Consider the following 19,085-nt stretch of genomic DNA (forward strand, 5'->3'; position numbering starts at 1 on the left):
GGAAGAGTACAATATAACAATAAACAGACACATTCCCTGCCCACAATGAGCTTACAGTCTCATACCCAGCAGACCACCACTCTCTCCATCTCTCCCTCTTAAAAACTACATCACCTCTGAGAAGTCTTCCCTGACTTACCTTTCACCCTCTCATTCACCTTCCCTTCTGCATCACCTATGCACTTAAATCCATCCCCCCAAGCACTTTGATGCCCACCTCCACAGCACTTATACACTTACATAAATATATCCTTACACTGTTTCTTCCTCTATCTATAATTTAACATCTCTCCCCCCAAGATTGTAATAATAATAATGGCATTTATTAAGTGCTTACTAGGTGCAAAGCACTGTTCTAAGCACTGGGGAGGCTACAAGGTGATCAGGTTGCCCCACGGGGGGCTCACAGTCTTAATCCCCATTTTACAGATGAGGGAACTGAGGCACAGAGAAGTTGTGACTTGCCCAAAGTCACACAGCTGACAATTGGCAGAGAGGGATTTGAACCCATGACCTCTGACTCCAAAGCCCATGCTCTTTCCACTGAGCCACACTGCTTCTGAGTGTAATAGGGTTGTGAGACCCTATTGAATTGTACTCTGCACGAAGTGCTCAATAAATGCAATTGAGTGAATGAATACTCTCCCAAGTGCTAGTACAGTGCTCTGCACATACTAAGTACTCAGTAAATACCACTGATTGACTGGTCACCAAGCTGCAGCTTCTCCATGGAGATGCACTTCCAGTCCAGAGGCTTCTGGGGCTCCCTGCTACCAGGGCCAAATAGTGGCTGGTGGGCACATAGGGAAGACAGTCAGTCAGTCAGTCAGTCAATCGTATTTATTGAGCATTTACTGTGTGCAGAGAACTGTACAAATACCTCCTTCCCTTCCCCACAGCACCTGTATATATATATATATATATATGTTTGTACATATTTATTACTCTATTTTACTTGTACATATCTGTTCTATTTATTTTATTTTGTTAGTATGTTTGGTTTTGTTCTCTGCCTCCCCCTTACAGACTGTGAGCCCACTGTTGGGTAGGGACTGTCTCTATATGTTGCCAACTTGTACTTCCCAAGCGCTTAGTATAGTGCTCTGCACACAGTAAGCGCTCAATAAATACGATTGATTGATTGATTGAGAGCACAATACAATAAAAAAAGACATTTTTCTGCCCACAACGAGCTTACATCTAGAAGGGAAGACAGATAGACTCTCGAACGAGACACTCATTCACCCAAGGCATTTGGGTTTCCAGCTCTTCCTCTCTGAGGGGCAAAAAAACCTGTAGTGCCTACAAAGCTGGGTCATTTCTCTACTTGTTTAATCATGATTGACTCCATCCCTTCTCCCTGGCAAGGCGCCTTTCCCCGTCACTCCTTCCAGCGCAAATAAGGAAACCCCACCAAGTTTTTCTACCCGTGAATGAGGCCAAGCTGGAACTCAACCACTATGGGGTTTTCCACTCTGGGGAACCCTGTCTCCCTTGTCCTGACTCCAGGGCTCCAAGGGTTGTATGCCCAACCTAGCCGAGAAGTCAAGGAAGAGGCTGGATATTGAAAGTGGCACCTCAAAATTCACCCAGTGCAATGGCAGTACTCAATGACCACTGCAGTATAGAACCAGATGACTGGTCACCCCATACTCACACCATCAAGAGAAGCAGCGTGGCTCAGTGGAAAGAGCACGGGCTTTGGAGTCAGAGTTCATGGGTTCAAATCCCAGCTCTGCCAGTTGTCAGCTGTGTGACTTTGGGCAAGTCACTTAACTTCTCTGTGCCTCAGTTACCTCACCTGTAAAATGGGGATTAAAACTGTGAGCCCCTCGTGGGACAAACTGATCACCTTGTAACCTCCCCGTGCTTAGAACAGTGCTTTGCACATAGTAACCACTTAACAAATGTCATCATCATTATTATTATCTAGGCTTGGGCTGCAGTATTAAGTGAACAAGTAAAATAATCAGGCCTCTCCCAAGACTTCTGCCACCCCCAACCCCTCAGCCAGTGCTCTATAGGGCATGGGGCTTTCCAGATTTCTGGGAGTCTCCAGATTTTACTACCTTGTTTCCAGTGAAACACAACATTCCAGATCAGCTCTCCATCACACTTCATGCCCATCTCAAACGTGAGCCTCCTGGAAGGCAAAACTGTGCTTGTGTGAGCTCTCACCCACATCGGAGAGACGGAGGTTTCCGGTGGAGAGTGAAATTAAAGGCCAACTTGGGCCTTGGAGTGATTTATAGTGGAGATAGAGGTTAAGATGGCTCCCTGGTTCCAACACCGATTGCTCTTTCCTCAGGTCAGAGTCTCTTCCACTGGGATCCTGACTGATTCAATTTCAATCACAAATAGGGCCAAATGGAAAGCATGAGCTCAGATCAAATGCTTCCCCTGCTTCCCTTCTAAGAGCACCGAAACCCAGGCAAGGTCCAGCAGATCACAACAAGCCCCTGCAGAGGCAGATTTTCAAATCTCCACAATCGCTAGCTGAAGGCCTCAGGGGTGGCGGATCAAAGGACCGGGACACTTCTACGCAGAATTCTTTATTTCATGCTGCAGCTAAGGGTTTCTGCTTAAACATTTCATCCAAGACAATAAATAACCGCAGAGCCCCCAGTCCTCCTTACAGCTCTGCCTCAAACACACGTCCCCAAGATCTGAGAGTCCAACCATGACCGGGGAACTGAATGCTCCGTCTGTCTCCCATCTGCTACATCAGGGCCGGACTCTGAATATCCCAGGTGAGGTCAGTAGTGCCGTCCCAAGGGAAGAACTGAAGTGGGGTAGGGCCTGCCCCAGGCCCCTCTGGGGCTGAAGCAGTGCTGGGCCCCAGTCCTGAGGAGCTGAGGAGATGGGTCAATTTGGTGGTTGATTCGAATCTCAGCAAATGGCCCAAACAGAGATTGAAAACGTTATGAGCAGGGAACACGTCTGCTAATATTTCTGTACTGTGCTCTCCCCAGCACTTAGTGCAGTTCTCTGCACATAGCAAGTGCTCAATAAGTACCACTGACTCACTGATTGATTGGAAATCAGGCTCCTGCCCACATGAGAGCCTGAATTCAGACCAAGTGCTGGTTTGGTCTGTTCTTACTCCCAGCCCAAAACTCAAAAAATAGGCCTCATTGCCCATTGGGCAGTTATCCCAACTTGCTTTTAGGCCAGGCAGTTCTTGACCTAGGAAAACCTCAGCAGACATGCTGGCTCCTGGCTGGAGCCAAGAGCGAGCAGTGACACTCGGGCCCCGCTGGCCCAAGGGAGCTCTGTGCCCCTACATGGTGTAGGCCACCCAGTAGATCACATTGACCGCGGCAAAGGCAGCCGGGAAAACAGCTCTGGCATAGATGTCAATGGTGTCGGCGTCGATGGGCTTGAAGAGGGACTTGAGGCCTTCCCTTTTCCCAGGCTTCAGGCTCTTCTGCTTCTTCACCTGTCCCGTCTCCACTTCTACGGACCGGTAGGAGCCCATCAGGTTCCGGGGGATCTTGTGCTGCCGGTTGGAGATGGCCAGCTGCTGGTTCACGCCGGCGGCGGAGAGGGAGAACAGCACAATGGCGTTCTTCATGTTCAGCTGAGAGAGGAAGAGAAGACCAGGCCGAGAGCTGCTGTGAATCTACCGGGACACTCAGCTTCACCTCAGCCCACTCCACCCTCGACCCCGCCGCTGGGGAGATGGTTGAGCAAGAACTGGGCTGGGGTCATCGAGAAACAAAGGGGGTCAGTGGTGGAGAAGGGGCTGGAGAGCAGAGTGAGGCATGGAGGATAGAGCATTTTACTCACTTAAGTAACAGCTTCGTAAGTGCTTACTTAGAAAGTGCTCAATAAATACGATTGAATGAATGAATAAATGAAAGATATAGCTCTGCTAACATCTGTGCCATCCACTGCATCAAGCAACTCTTGATCATCATCTTTCAGGGATCTCCACCTCACCTATTAGCCCTCATCACCTTTTTTTATGGTATTTGTTAAGCGCTGACTATGTGCCAGGCACTGTAATAAGCTCCGGGGTATATAAAAGCTAATCAGGTTGGACACAGTCCATATCCCTCATGGGGCTCACAGCCTCAATCCCCATTTTACAGACGAGGCCCGGGGAGGTTAAGTGACTTGCCCAAGGTCACAAAGCAGAAATGTGGAGGTGATGGGATTAGAACCCAGGTCCTTCTGACTCCTGCCACACTCCTTCCAAATGAGCCTTCTCACTGTTCTTCACTTTCACCTCTCCTGCTCCCAGCCCCTCACTCACTACCTTCCCTTTCAAAATCCACCAGACCACAAATCTGCCCATCTTCAAAGCTCTGAAATTCCACCTCCTCCCGGAGGCTCTCCCTGATTAATTTTCTTCTCCCCAGGTAATAACCTCTCAATGACTCTTAGCAATTAAACAATCACTGCCACCTGAAACACACTAGAATATACCATTTTGTGCACTCTTCTGTTTAAGCCTTTATTCATCTAGCTTTCTTTGCATTCTCTTTCCTCCTCTCTATAAATCATTTTGTGTATCCCCCCCACCCCAATTGATAATTCTTCAAGACCATGTCTGTACTCTCCAAAGTGCTTAGTACAGTGTTCTGACCACAGTAAGTGTTCAATAGATAGCATTAATTGATTAATTCTACCTCTAATAATAATAATGATGGTATTTGTTAAGCGCTTAGTGTACTCTCCCTAGTGTTTGGTGCAGTATATGCTCAATAAATACTACTGATCCAAGTTCTAATCTTGACTCCACCATCTGTCTGCTGCGTGACCTCGGGCAAGTCACTTAACATCTCTGTGCCTCAGTTATCTCATCTGTAAAATGGGGATTAGGACCATGAGCCCCATGTCTAATCTGATTAGCTTGTATGTACTCCAGTGCTTTGTACGTTGCCTGGCACATAGTAAGTACTTAATAAATACCGTTAAAAATGCTATTGATCAATTTTACCTCTAATGTATTCTCCCAAGTTGTTTAGTATAGTGCTCTGCACACAGTAATTGTTCAATAAATACAATTGATTCTACCTTTAATGTACTCTCCCAAGTGTTTGGTACAGTGTTTTGCCCAATCTAGTTAAGCTCAGTCCCAGGCCCAGCCCAGTCAGGTTCCATCTCCCCTGGGCACTGGGAGCAAATATGGGATGCTTTTGCAAGAGCTATTGGTTGAAAAAATGTAGAAGTGTTCTAATAATAATAACAATAATAATAATAATAACAACTGTGATACTTGTTAAGCACTTACTATGTGCCAGGCACTGTACTAAGTAGATACAAGGTAATTGGGTTGTGCACAGTCCCTGTCCCAAATTGGGCTCAGAATCTTAATCTCCATTTTACAGATGAGGTAACTGAGGCACAGAGGAATGACTCGCCCAAGGTCATACAGCAGACATGTGGCAGAGATGGGATTAGATTCCAGGTCCTTCTGAATCCCAACCCATGCTCTAGTCACTAGACCACCTTCCAGAAAGCCAGATCCTGAAATGGGGGCAAAAAAGGCTGCTGCTGGCTACCCTACCCCAGGAAAAGCCTACTCAGCCCTTTTCCCGAGCCCAGTCCAGCCCGAAGACAGGCTCTACTCTGGTGCAACCGGCAGACGACTCCTCACACACGGAAAGGGATGGCTTCCAGGGGCCAGTCAGCCTGCCTAGGGGCAACTGGCTCACTGTCCAAACAGTGCTCAGCCCCTCTGAGACCTGATTTCCTGTTTCTTGGCTTGGTGGCTGCCCACTGCTGGCTCTCTGCCCTAATAATTATTACCAAACTGCATTTTCAATCAAAACCTCTCTTCCTCCCTTCAAGGCCCTACTGAGAGCTCACCTCCTCCAGGAGGCCTTTCCAGACTGAGTCCCCTCCTTCCTCTCCCTCTCCCCATCCCCCCGCCTTACCTCCTTCCCCTCCCCACAGCACCTGTATATATGTTTGTATGTATTTATTACTCTATTTTATTTGTACATATTTATTCTATTTATTTTATTTTGTTAATATGTTTTGTTTTGTTCTCTGTCTCCCCCTTCTAGACTGTGAGCCCACTGTTGGGTAGGGACCGTCTCTATATGTTGCCAATTTGTACTTCCCAAGCGCTTAGTAAAGTGCTCTGCACACAGTAAGCGCTCAATAAATATGATTCAATGAATGAAAGGAAACGTCCATCAGGGAGGGTCTCACTTGTGAGACCTAAGCGTTCTGGGCCGAGTGGGTGAACGGAACCCGGCTCCCTCAAGGGAAGGGGAGAGATCCATCCCCGGAGGAAAGCAGCCACGCTCACTGACCTCACTGCTCTGCTTGGTGACCTTCACCTTGGCTTTTTGCTTCTTCATGTAGTCGGCGTTGAAGTGGGCAAACGCGTACTCTACCAGGGCAGCGAAAACGAAGACGTAGCAGATCCAGAAGTAGACGTCCAGGGCCTTGATGGCTGAGGCTCGTGGGAGGGAAGAGCGGGCGCTGACCATCAGAGTGGTCATTGTCAGGACAGTGGTGATACCTGGATTGGGGGGGAGAGGGAGTGACAGGGGACAGAAAGGGGGACTTGGCATTGCAATTTCCTTTCCCTTACTTCTCCTGGCCCGTTCCAAAACCCAGACGGGGTGTGGGAGTCTAGGATCATTACACAAGGCCCAAATTCCTCCCCAGGAATGATGGGCTAGGAAAACCCAAAGGACACTGGACAGACCCCAGGGCCGGCCAGCCCCGATATCCCCAGCTCCAAAACCCTGGGTTGCTGGCTTCTACATCCCTAATAATAGCAATGATGATAATAGAGCCCGGCCTTGGGAGTCAGAAGGTCTTAGGGTTCTAATCCCGGCTCCGCCACTTGTCTGCTGTGTGATCTTGGGTAAGAAGTGAAATGACTTACCCGGAGAAGTCATTTCACTTCTCTGGGCCTCAGTTACCTCATCTGTAAAATGAGGATCGAGACTGTGAGCCCCACGTGGGACAGGGACTGTGTCCAACCTGATTTGCTTCTATCCACCCCAGTGCTTAGTACCTTGCCTGGCACACAGTAAGCACATAATAATAATAATGGCATTTATTGTTTACTATGTGCAAAGCACTGTTCTAAGCGCTGGGGAGGTTACAAGGTGATCGGGTTGTCCCACAGGGGGCTCACAGTCTTAATCCCCATTCTACAGATGAGGTAACTGAGGCCCTGAGAAGTTAAGTGACTTGCCCAAAGTCACACAGCTGACAGTTGGCGGAGTCGGCATTTGAACCCATGACCTCTGACTCCAAAGCCCATGCTCTTTCCACTGAGTCACGCTGCTTCTCCAAATGCCATAATAATACTTAACAAATACCGTAATAATAATTATTAATAATAATAATATTTGTTAAGCACTTACTGTGTGTCATGCACTGTTCTAAGCAATGGGGTAGATACAAGATAATAACAATAATAATTGTGGTATTTTTAAGTGCTTACTATGTGCAAGGCACTATACTAAGCGCTGTGGTGAATTCAAGCAAATTGGCTTGGACACAGTCCTTGTCCCATGTGGGGCTCATACATGGAGCTTAATCCCCATTTTACAGGTGATGGAACTGAAGCCCAGAGAAGTGAAGTGACTTGCCCAAGGTCACACAGCAGACAAGCGGCAGAGCCAGGATTAGAACCCAGGTCCCTCTTACTCCCAGGTCCGTGCTCTATCCACTAAGCCATGCTGCTTCTCCAAGCGTCACCCGGGGCTCACAGTCTAAGTTAGAAGGAGAACAGGAATTGAATCTTTATTCTACAGTTGAGGAAACCGAGTTCAGAGAAGTTAAGTAAATTGCCCAAAGCCACACAGCAGGCAAGTGGTGGAGCCGGGATTAGAACCCTGGCCCTCTGACTCCCAGGGCTGGGCGCTTTCCATAAGACCAAGAAGCTTCTCTCTGGGCTTCTCCAGGTCCAGGAATGCTAAGCCGCTTGGAGGGAAAAGAGCCGTTTACCTGCCATACCTGGTGGGCTTGGCATTACCCAGCAGCTCTATGCACTGATCTGTGAAGCCTGACTCTAGCCCAGCCTCTTGCATCCATTTGCCCTAATCCCGGCTCCACCCCTTGTCAGCTGTGTGACCTTGGGCAAGTCACTTCACTTCCCTGTGCCTCAGTTCCCTCATCTGTAAAGTGGGGATGAAGACTGTGAGCCCCACGTGGGACAACCTGATGACCTTGTTATAATAATAATGATGAAGGCATTTATTAAGCGCTTACTATGTGCAAGGCACTGTTCTAAGCGCTGGGGAGGTTACAAGGTGATCAGGTTGTCCCACGGGGGGGGGGGGGTCTCACAGTCTTCATCCCCATTTTACAGATGAGGTAACTGAGGCCCAGAGAAGTGAAGTGACTTGCCCAAAGTCACACAGCTGACAATTGGCAGAGCCGGGATTTGAACCCCTGACCTCTGACTCCAAAGCCCGGGCTCCTTCCACTGAGCCACGCTGCTTCTCTAGTAATGATAGCATTTATTAAGCGCTTACTATGTGCACAGCACTGTTTTAAGCGCTGGGGAGGTTACAAGGTGATCAGGTTGTCCCACGGGGGGCTCACAGTCTTCATCCCCATTTTACAGATGAGGTAACAGGCCCAGAGAAGTGAAGTGACTTGCCCAAAGTCACACAGCTGACAACTGGCGGAGCCGGGATTCAAACCCTTGACTTCTGACTCCAAAGCCCATGTTCTTGCTACTGAGCCACACTGCTTCCTTGTTATCCCCCCACAGCGCTTAGAACAGTGGTTGGCACATAGTAAGCATTTAACAAATATTTTAAAAAATCAATCAATCGTATTTATTGAGCGCTTACTGTGTGCAGAGCACTGTACTAAGCGCTTGGGAAGTCCAAGTTGGCAACATATAGAGACAGTCCCTACCCAACAGTGGGCTCACAGTCTAAAAACAGTGGGCTCACAGTCTAAAAAAAAGGCAGTGGCCTTCCAGGACCCTGGACTTCTGTTTTCACGACAGGAGGCTGTGTCCCCAGGACGCCTGGGTTCTGGCTGCCCTCGCCACCCCCCTCAGAGAAGCCTTCATCCAGGCCCACTGAGCACCACCTGTCTCTTCTCCTTGCTCAGTCCATCCTCACTACCCTGCCCCCAGGGCCCAGCTGAGAAGGAGCCTGGCCTAGGATGTGGAAGGGTGGCACGGGGAGACAGGGAAGGGTTTCTTCTGAGGGGGAACTTTGTTGTCTCCAGCTTCTCATTGCCACTGTCCCATTCCCGACACCTCAGCCTCATGGCTTTGTCTCCATGACTACCAGCCACCCAACCCGGGGGGAAGCAGGGCTCTACAACCGATAACCTACTCTGAATAATGATCATTAAGGAATTTATTAAACCCTTATCAATCGGTAGTATTTGCTCAGCATTTACTGTGTGCTTAGTACCCTCTACTATGTGCTTAGTAGGTACTAGGAGAAGCATCGTGGTTCAGTGGAAAGAGCCCGGGCTTTGGAGTCAGAGGTCATGGGTTCAAAACCCGGCTCCGCCAACTGTCAGCTGTGTGACTTTGGGCAAGTCACTTTACTTCTCCGGGCCTCAGTTCCCTCATCTGTAAAATGGGGATTAAGATTGTGAGCCCCCCGTGGGACAACCTGATCACCTTGTAACCTCCCCAGAGCTTAGAACAGTGCTTTGCACAAAGTAAGTGCTTAATAAATGCTATCATTATTATTACCAAGCACTGAGATAGGTAAAGGATAATCAGGTCTGGCATAGTCTCCATCCCTCAAGGGAAACAGCATGGCCCAGTGGATGGGCACGGCCCAAGGAGTCAGAAGGACCTGGGTTCTAATCCTGACTCTGCCACTTGCCTGCAGTGGGACCCTGGGCAAGTCACTTCACTTCCTCTGTGCCTCAGTTCCCTTATCTGCCAAACAGGGATTAAGAGTGTGAGTCCCATGTGGGACAGGGACTGCGTCCAACATGATTTGCTTGTATTCATTCATTCAATTGCATTTATTGAGTGCATACTGTATGCAGAGCACTGTACTAACTGCTTGGGAGAGTACAACATAACAATAAACAGACACATTCCCTGCCTACAACATGCTTGTAATAATTATGGTATTTGTTAAGCGCTACGTGCCAGGCACTGTACTAAGTACAGGGGTGGATAAAAGCAAATCAGGTAGGACACAGTCCCTGTCCCACATGGGGCTCACAGACTTTATCCCCATTTTTCAGATGAGTTAACTGAGGCATCGGGAAGTTAAGCGACTTGCCCAAGGCCATGCAGGAGACAAGTGATGGAGCTGCTGTGTCTATCCCAGCGCTTAATACAGTGTCTGGCACATAGTAAGTGCTTAAACACCACCAGCACCTACAGGGGCTCAAACTACATGCAGCTGAGAGAGGCCGGTATTCATGTTCCAGTTCTGCCTGTCTGGTCTCTAGCGGGGTCCCCGGGCCCAGGGTCCCTGGCGCCTTTACCTAGTGACACTCGGGCAGGCACGGCCGACTGGCTGATCCAGAAGGAGACCCAGGACATGGCGACCAGCAGGACGGACGGCATGTAGGACTGGATGATGTAGACGCCGCGGTTGCGTCGCAGGTGGAAGTGCAGGCTGAGGCGGGGGAACTGACCTGCTGCCAGCCCAGCCCCATTCGGGCCCAGAAAATGGGGGGAGCCCATCAAGACCCCTTCGCCTTGGACATCCCCCCACTCTTGAGGGGAGGTCCCAGAGGGATCCCTGCTAACCCAGCCCGGTGTCTTCCCAGGGATGTTCTGGGGTGGGGAGACTGGAGATTTGCCACCCCTTCCCGGGACTCACGGTGAGAAAGAGCCGAGGAACCCAGGGAAACGGGAAATCCAGCTTGGAGCTTTGGGGCAATGGACCCCTTCCTCTCCAATGCCTTCGCCTGATGCCCACCTCCCCGCGGACCCCAGCCACCCCCGCCAGCTGGAGCCCTCCAGGTACCAGATTTGAAATTCATCATCTCCGTGGTGAAGTGGAAGTTGGGGATGGTGAACTGAGCTAGCTGCAGCTTATCCAGCCCGTGGATCTGCTCCTGATTTTCGGACCAGCGGTACACGATGTCCTCAGAGGAGTAGCCGTCTGCCAGGGGACCGGGACGGAGTCCACCGCGTCGGCTGGGTGGGAGACCCCCGCCTCTCCCCGCTCCCCCCCACCACCCACAGTTTTGGCAAACATCTGCTCCTCTCGTTGGGGGTGGTTCGGTGGCTGGCTGGAGCCCGGCTGGCACAAGCTCACCAACCCGGACAACCAGAGCCTCTGCGGGGCTTGGACTTCTGCGGCCCTATCGAATCAGATGGTCTGGAGGGGCGAGCCCATTTCTGAGATGGAAAGGGCGAGGTCTAGGGATGCTTGAGTTGGACTCAGTGGGCAGAACTGGGAGGGCCCCAGATCGGTGCGGGTGAGGTGGAGGGGGTGACCCAGGGCATAGGAATCCCTTTAGTGAAGTGGAACAGGTGTAGGAAGGGGAAAGGAGATTGAGGGTTGGGAAAGAAGGAGCTTCCAGTCTTTTGCCTTTATAGTAAGGAGAAGTTACCTCTGTAACTCTCAGCAGCTCAGTTTCCAGCCACGCTTCTTATTCTGAGCCAGCCCAACCCTCCACACAACCCCACATGAATGGAGGCTTACTGGTTCCCCAAAATTGAGAGTTGGGAGGACTAGCGTTTACAGAACCAGTGAGGGGGCAAACATAGAATTATAGTTTCCCAAATCCCACCCCACCAGGGCAAGGGGCACACACTGGAGGTGGAGGGTGGCAGGGTCAAACTAAACACAAGGAAACACTACTTTTAGTGAGGTCATCAGAGGGTGAGTTGGGGTTTTGGGTGGACTATGCTGGGTCACTGCGGAGAGCATCAGGGATAGAGAGGGGAGAGTCAAGGGTGGACAGGGGAGTCAGGGATGGAGAGGGGAGAGTCAGGGGTTTTGGATGGTCCATATTGGGTCACTGGGGGAGAGTCAGGGATGAGAGGGGAGAGTCAAGGATTTTGGATGGTTCATGATGGGTCACAGGGGGAAAGTCAGGAATGGGGAGGGGAAAGTCAGAGATGGAGAGGGGAAAGGCAGGGATGGAGAGGGGAAAGGCAGGGATGGAGAGGGGAAAGGCAGGGATGGAGAGGGGAAAGGCAGGGATGGAGAGGGGAAAGGCAGGGATGGAGAGGGGAAAGGCAGGGATGGAGAGGGGAAAGGCAGGGATGGAGAGGGGAAAGGCAGGGATGGAGAGGGGAAAGGCAGGGATGGAGAAGGGAAAGGCAGGGATGGAGAAGGGAAAGGCAGGGATGCTAGATGGTCCATTTCTAACCAGAAGAGTGGGGGTCCAGGACAAAAACTACCAAAACCACAGCCTCCAAGTAAGCTGGTACACCTTTTGGAGGCAGGGGCCAGGGCTGAATGGGCTATGGAACTGACCCCAGGGGATGTCACTAAGAGACTGCTGTTATTAGTAAACAGGCCTATTCCCCATTTCTCTCCTAGTCCCCAGGTTCCACCTCCAATTTTCTGAGCAATTTTGATGCCTTACCCATCATCCTTCTCTCCTCCCTTGCACAGCATCAGCTCAGGGATTTCAACATCCATATGGATGGTCCTGATGACCGTCCACCCCCTGTGTCTCCAGCCACCTGCTTCCTTTCACTCCTCAACTCTGCCAACTTCAATCAAACAGCCACCACCCTGGACCAGGCACTTGGCATAACCCGTTTAACTACGACCTCAGCCTTCTCATCAACTTCCCCGCCATTAGTCTCTCCCCTCTCCAGTCCAAACTTCACTCTCCAGACAGATTCACTAAAACATTCTGCAGCCATCGCCCCATTCCTCAAAACGTTCTAATTGTGGCCGATTCCTCTTCACTTCAAGCAGAAGCTTCCGACCTTCGGCCGAAAGGTGCTCGAACAGCTCTCTCATCTATTCTTTTCTCACAACTTCCCCCCTACTCACTGTGCCTCATTCTTGTCTCTTCCATCACTGACCCATCTTCCCTGCTGTTTAGAGCTCCCTCCTACTTCACATCCGTCAGACCATAGCTCTTCCTGTCTTCAAGGCACTTCTGAAATTACTTCTCCTCCACGTTTTCCCCAATAAGTGTCCTGTGGTCCTCCCTACTTTTCATCTCCCCAGTTACCACTTCAGCCCTTCAGCATCATCTAAGGTCTTAAGTACTCATAACCTTTCTAACCCCTTCGCATATATCTTATATTAAAAATCACATCTCCTTCAAGAGGGATTCCCCGACTAAGCCCTCATTTCCCCTACACCCACTCCATTTTGGGTCACCCTCGCCCTTGGATTTGTACCCTTTTTTCACCCCACAGCACTTATGTACATATCTGTAATTTATTTGTATGTCTTTCTCCCCCTGTACACTGAAAGCTCCTTGTGAGCAGGGAACATGTTTATCTCTAGGCTGTAAGCTCATTGTGGGCAGGGAGCGTGCCTGCTTGTTATATTGTACTCTCCCCAAGCACTTAGTACAATCCTCTGCACACAGTATGTGCTCAATAAATGATTGAATACCAACTCTGTTATACTGTACTCTTCCAAGCACTCAGTACAGTGCTCTGCATACAGTAAGTGCTCAATAAATATGATTGCTTGATTGATTATATACTTTATTATTCCCTCCTAACTGTAATTTATTTTAGTGTGTCTCGACCTCAAGATCTGCTACTCCTTGAGGGCAGGGGTCATGCTCACTTATTCTATTACACGTGCCCAAGTACAGTGCTCTGCACACAGTAGGTGTTCAATAAATACTAACAATTCATTCAATTTGTGAACTAGGTTGCAGATGAGTGAGAAGCCACGGTAGGGATGGGGGCCTTGAGGATTATGGGACTAGTGTGGGGGTTGGGGGGAAGGGGTTACACCCAGACAGACGCGCTTCTCCACAGCTCGGATGCAAGGGAGCTTCGCCTGTGGCCGAGGAGGCGTTCCACCCCGGGTGGGCTTCCCCGGAGAGGGGTTGCGGGCAGGGCTGGCTTACAGCTCTCCAGTTCCAGCATGCACTCTTGCTCGTCCATGGGGTACTTGGAGAGCTCCATGTCACAGGCCACGGCGGAGGTGATTCTGCCAGAGAAGGGGAGGGAAAGCAGCGGTGACTGGCCAATCTAGGCACCTCTACCCAGGCCAGGCAGTTCTCTGGCACCAGAGGTGGTGTTTAGAGAGGCTGGGCAGGGTGAAGGTGGCAATACCAAGCCTCCTCCAGAGACCGACTGCCCCTCCCTTCCCCCAAGATTTTGGAAAGTATTAACTTCTTTTCTTCCTCTCCACAGCACATGCTGATGACAGAGCACAGGCCTGGGAGTTGGAAGAACCCAGGTTCTAATCCCGGCTCTGCCCCATCATCATCATCAATCGTATTTATTGAGCGCTTACTATGTGCAGAGCACTGTACTAAGCGCTTGGGAAGTACAAATTGGCAACATATAGAGACAGTTCCCACCCAACAGTGGGCTCACAGTCTAAAAGGGGGAGATAGAGAACAAAACCAAACATACTAACAAAATAAAATAAATAGGATAGATATGTACAAGTAAAATAAATAGAGTAATAAATATGTACAAACATATATACATATATACAGGTGCTGTGGGGAAGGGAAGGAGGTAAAATGGGGGGATGAAGGGGGGACGAGGGGGAAAAGAAGGAAGGGGCTCAGTCTGGGAAGGCCTCCTGGAGGAGGTGAGCTCTCAGCAGGGCCTTGAAGGGAGGAAGAGAGCTAGCTTGGCGGAGGGGCAGAGGGAGGGCATTCCAGGCCCGGGGGATGACGTGGGCTGGGGGTCGATGGCGGGACAGGCGAGAACGAGGCACGGTGAGGAGATTAGCAGCAGAGGAGCGGAGGGTGCGGGCTGGGCTGGAGAAGGAGAGAAGGGAGGTGAGGTAGGAGGGGGCGAGGTGCTGTGTCACCTTGGGCGGGGTGTGTGTGTGTGTGTGTGCATTTGTGTCTGCGTGTGTGTGCTTGTGTGTGTGTGTGCGTGTGTGTGTGTGTGTGTGTGTGTATATGGGCCAGGGGCAGAGTGGGGGTCAGGTGACCATAGGAAGCAGCATGGTGTAGTGGATACAGCATGGACCTGGGAGTTCGAAGTTTTGGGGTTTTAATCCTGGCTCCTCCACTTGTCTGCTGTGTGGCCTTGGGCAAATCGCTTCACTTCTCTGTGCCTCCGTTGCCTCATCCATAAAATAGGGATTGAGAGTGTGAGCCTCATGTGGGACGGGGACTGTTTCCAACCTGATTTGCTTGTATCCACCCCAGCGCTTAATTCAGTGCTGGGCACATAGTAGGAGCTTAACAAATAGCACAATTATTATTGTTAAAACTGCAAATTTGAGGGATTGTCCCAAAACATTTGGGACATATGGTGACCTAACCCCTATCCTTGCCATGGGAAGAGGCACAAAGTTCCCTCTGCCCCTGCCAGGATTCTCTCCTACAGCTCTACTGGCTGTGCAATTAAGGGCCGGTTAGACTGGATGGGCTAAAAGGCCATAGACTTCCCTGGGGAGGGGCAGTCCAGAGTCCTGAAATCCAATCCCAGCAAGGCACAGATTTGTTGGGCAACCTTGAGCAAGTGACTTAGCCCTGAGGCCTGGACTAGCCCCCTGGCAGGAAAGCTTCCATTGTATAAAGGCCCCCTTGGAGGCTGTTCAGCAAGTGAGAGACCAGGGGTTTATCCAGGTTTGGAAAACCCAACCCACGGGGTTAGGTATATTACTCCTCTATGGAGATGGAAATGGAGAATTCCTTCCCCCTGAGGTATCCAATATCTGGCCTGAGGCTGAATGCATCTTGTTAATGGCTTCTCTCCTGTGATGCATGGGGAAGAATAGGAAGAGACAGATGGAGAGGAAAAGTCAGAGAGACGGGAGGGAGCAGGACTGAAGAGAGAGGAGAGGCGGAAGTGAGAAAGGAAGATGGGAGGGAAGTGGAAGAAGATGAGTTAAGAGAGAGTCTATTTCCTTATGAAAATGCTGGGTCAACTAAGCACAGAGAAGGCTCAGGGGGTCCTGGTGGGGGGTGTTGGTTTTGTCTCCTGAGCACAGATGTACTTATTTCCTTCCCCTCTCCCCTGCTTAAAAGGTCTGTCTCCCCCTCTAAACTGAAAACTCACTGTGGGCAGGGAAGGTGTCTGTTTATTGTTATATTGTACTCTTCCAAGTGCTTAATACAGTGCTCTGCAAATAGTAAGCGCTGAATACAATTGAATGAATTAATGAATGAACTTGCCCTACCCCCAAGCCCTCCGCATGATGTTTCATATGTCTTCCCAGCATCCTTTTGAGGGAAAGAAAGGTTGAGATTGCTCTTCACCGGGCAGTTGAGGAAACAGGCCCAGAGAGGTTAAGTGACTTGCCCATGTTCACACAGCAAGTCAATGGCAGAAGTAAGTCCACGACCTAGCCCTCCTGCCCAGCGGCTGCCCAGAGAAAGCCGGGCCCGGCCGCCGGACAAGCCACCGGTCAGGGGTCTCCCCCTCACCTGATGCTGTAGAGGATCACCCCATCGGGCTGCAGGCGGATGAGCTTGTTTTCCACAGTCACATCGTGGAACCAGGCCGACTTGGCGTTCACGATGAACGTGTCGGGCAGCCAGAGCTTGTCGACGAAGCGGCTGTCTAGGCCCAGCGTCTCGTTGGTGTGGTTGTAAGACAGCCTGTCATCCCTCCAGCTCTGATGCAGGAAAACCGTCATGGTGTACTCCTGGAGCCAAGGGGTCGGAAGGAGTGGCAGGGGTGGAAAGCCGCAGGGTTGGCCATGTGGCACTACCCGGGCTACCAGGCGGACGGGATCCCCTGGGTCCCCTCCGCTAAGGCCGGCCATCTGCTGGGGAACCCCCGAGATTCAGCCCCTGCCCAGGAACACCAAGGCCCAAGAAGAGTTGCCCACCGGTCGCTGCCACCTGCTGCAGCCACCTCCTCCCTAGTGGCTAAAGCCCAGCCCTGGGAGTCAGGGGTCATGGGTTCTAATCCTGGCTCCACCACTTGTCAGCTCTATGACCCTGGGCAAATCACTTCACTTCTCTGGGCCCAAGTTACCTCATCTGTAAAGTGGGGATTAATGCTGTGAGCCCCATGTGGGACGTGGACTGTGTCCAACCTGATTAGCTTGCATCTCCCCAGCGCTTAGAACAGTGCTTGACATAGTAAGTGCTTACAAGTACTATTATTGTTATTATTATTACTCTTTCCCCAGGATCTTCTTTCTCCACTATTAGAACAAAAGTCCTTCGAGGGCCAGGCTCATATCCTTTATTTCCACTGGCCCCAGGAAGCACCCAGTGCAGAGTTCTGCCTTCAATAAGTGCTCAATAGTATTCTTAATTGATTGATTCCCCGCAGCATTTAAGTATCTGTAATTTGCTCATTTATATCAATGCCTGTTTCTCCCTCTAGAGTATAAGCTTGTTATGGGCAGGGAACGTATCTGCTAATTCTGCTAGACTGTACTCTACCTAACTTTTAGTACACTGCTCTGCATATAGTAAGCACTCAATAAATGCAACTGATTGATTAATTATTGGGCAATTGTTGGAGAAAATGACAAGACCAGGGTTGGTATACTATCTGTAATCAATTTTAATGTCTGTCTCCCCCAGTAGATTGGAAGCTCTTTGTGGGCAGCGAATCACATCTATCAACTCTATTCTATTGTACTTTTCAAGCCCTTGGTACAGTGCCCTGCACACAGTAAGTGCTTGATAAAAATCACTGATTGATGCAGTGATCAAGGAATTGTGGTTAGAGTGTCAGAGTGGTTGAACTTTCTTATTTGGATGTGATGGGAGGTTGGGGAGGTCAGGGAGGAGGGAGAGCTGTGGCATCCTTCTCTGTGCCTCAGTTTCCTCATTTGAAAAATGGGGATTAAATATCTGTATTCCCTCCCACTTAGACTGTATACCCCATATGGGAAGGGACTGTATCTGGCCTGATTATCTTGTCTCTACCCCACTGCTTTTCACATTGCTTGGCACATAGTCAGCACTTTACATATACCAACATTATTGTCCCAGCTCAGGGCCCCCATGGGATATTACCATGTTAACTTCTGAGATGTGGTCAATGCTGGCCACCTCGATGGCAAGAGCCACATTCACAGGAGGACCTGAATGTGAGAGAACAAGGGGCTTACAGATATATACACACACATGCACATACACAGACATGGATGGTCTGACCTTAGGCATTGCCACCCTATTTCTGCCTCCCAGCTTGAAGAATTCAGGGCCCAGGCAGACATCTGGGAGGGAACATGGGCCAGAGATAGCCCTGGTCCAGAAAGCCCGGGTTTCCAGCAGCTGATGGGTGTGGGGCTAGGGCTCCCAGTGGGGCAGGCAGTGTGACCTTGGGCAAGTCATTTCTCTTCTCTATGCCTCAGTTACCTTAGCTGTAAAATGGGAATTAATGTTGTGAGCCCCATGTGGGACAGAGACTGTGTCCAACCTGATAGCTTCTATCTCCCCCAGCACTTAGAACGGTGCTTGACACATAGTAAGTGCTTAACAAATGCCATTATTATTATTATTTCCAGTTACCTTAGCTGTAAAATGGGAATTAATGTTGTGAGCCCCATGTGGGACAGAGACTGTGTCCAACCTGACAGCTTCTATCTCCTCCAGCACTTAGAACGGTGCTTGACACATAGTAAGTGCTTAACAAATGCCATTATTATTATTATTTCCAGTTACCTTAGCTGTAAAATGGGAATTAATGTTGTGAGCCCCATGTGGGACAGAGACTGTGTCCAACTTGATATCTTCTATCTCCCCCAGCACTTAGAACGGTGCTTGACACATAGTAAGTGCTTAACAAATACCATTATTATTATTATTTCCCCAGGATCTTCTTTCTGTACTATTAGAACAGAAGTCCTCTGAGGGCTGGATCAGAGAGGCTGCTAAGAAATCCGGGAGCTGCTATTCAGCTCATTCTCCCTGCGAGAGATAGTTCTGTAGGTGGTTCCCTTTTAGACTGTGAGCCCACTGTTGGGTGGGGACTGTCTCTATACGTTGCCAACTTGTACTTCCCAAGCGCTTAGTACAGTGCTCTGCACACAGTAAGCGCTCAATAAATACGATTGATTGATTGGTGGGGAAGGGTAGGGGGGTAGTCACCCCAGTGAGGGCGGGTTTCCTATCACCCC

General features: G+C 50.0%; 1 protein-coding gene across 3 annotated transcripts in view; it reads right to left on the minus strand.

Moving 5' to 3' along the window:
* Positions 1–2,536: 2,536 nt before the first annotated feature.
* The window catches only part of GABRD (gamma-aminobutyric acid type A receptor subunit delta), a 29,863-nt gene continuing 13,314 nt past the window's right edge, over positions 2,537–19,085 (minus strand). Inside the window, exons 3-9 of one of the 3 annotated variants that reach the window (XM_038746977.1) lie at positions 17,980–18,047; positions 16,426–16,646; positions 13,933–14,015; positions 10,893–11,030; positions 10,405–10,557; positions 6,270–6,481; positions 2,537–3,580 (exon numbers count right to left, since the gene is read on the minus strand). In XM_038746977.1, the coding sequence (XP_038602905.1) occupies positions 3,281–3,580; positions 6,270–6,481; positions 10,405–10,557; positions 10,893–11,030; positions 13,933–14,015; positions 16,426–16,646; positions 17,980–18,047 (1,175 nt within the window). In that variant the 3' untranslated portion in view covers positions 2,537–3,280. Of the gene's footprint in view, positions 3,581–6,269; positions 6,482–10,404; positions 10,561–10,892; positions 11,031–13,932; positions 14,016–16,425; positions 16,647–17,979; positions 18,048–19,085 lie in introns of all 3 variants that reach the window. The other 2 variants (XM_038746976.1, XM_038746978.1) reach the window with 2 other exon arrangements.

Source organism: Tachyglossus aculeatus, chromosome 5 (assembly GCF_015852505.1).
Source record: "Tachyglossus aculeatus isolate mTacAcu1 chromosome 5, mTacAcu1.pri, whole genome shotgun sequence".
Taxonomy (NCBI): Eukaryota; Metazoa; Chordata; class Mammalia; order Monotremata; family Tachyglossidae; genus Tachyglossus; species Tachyglossus aculeatus.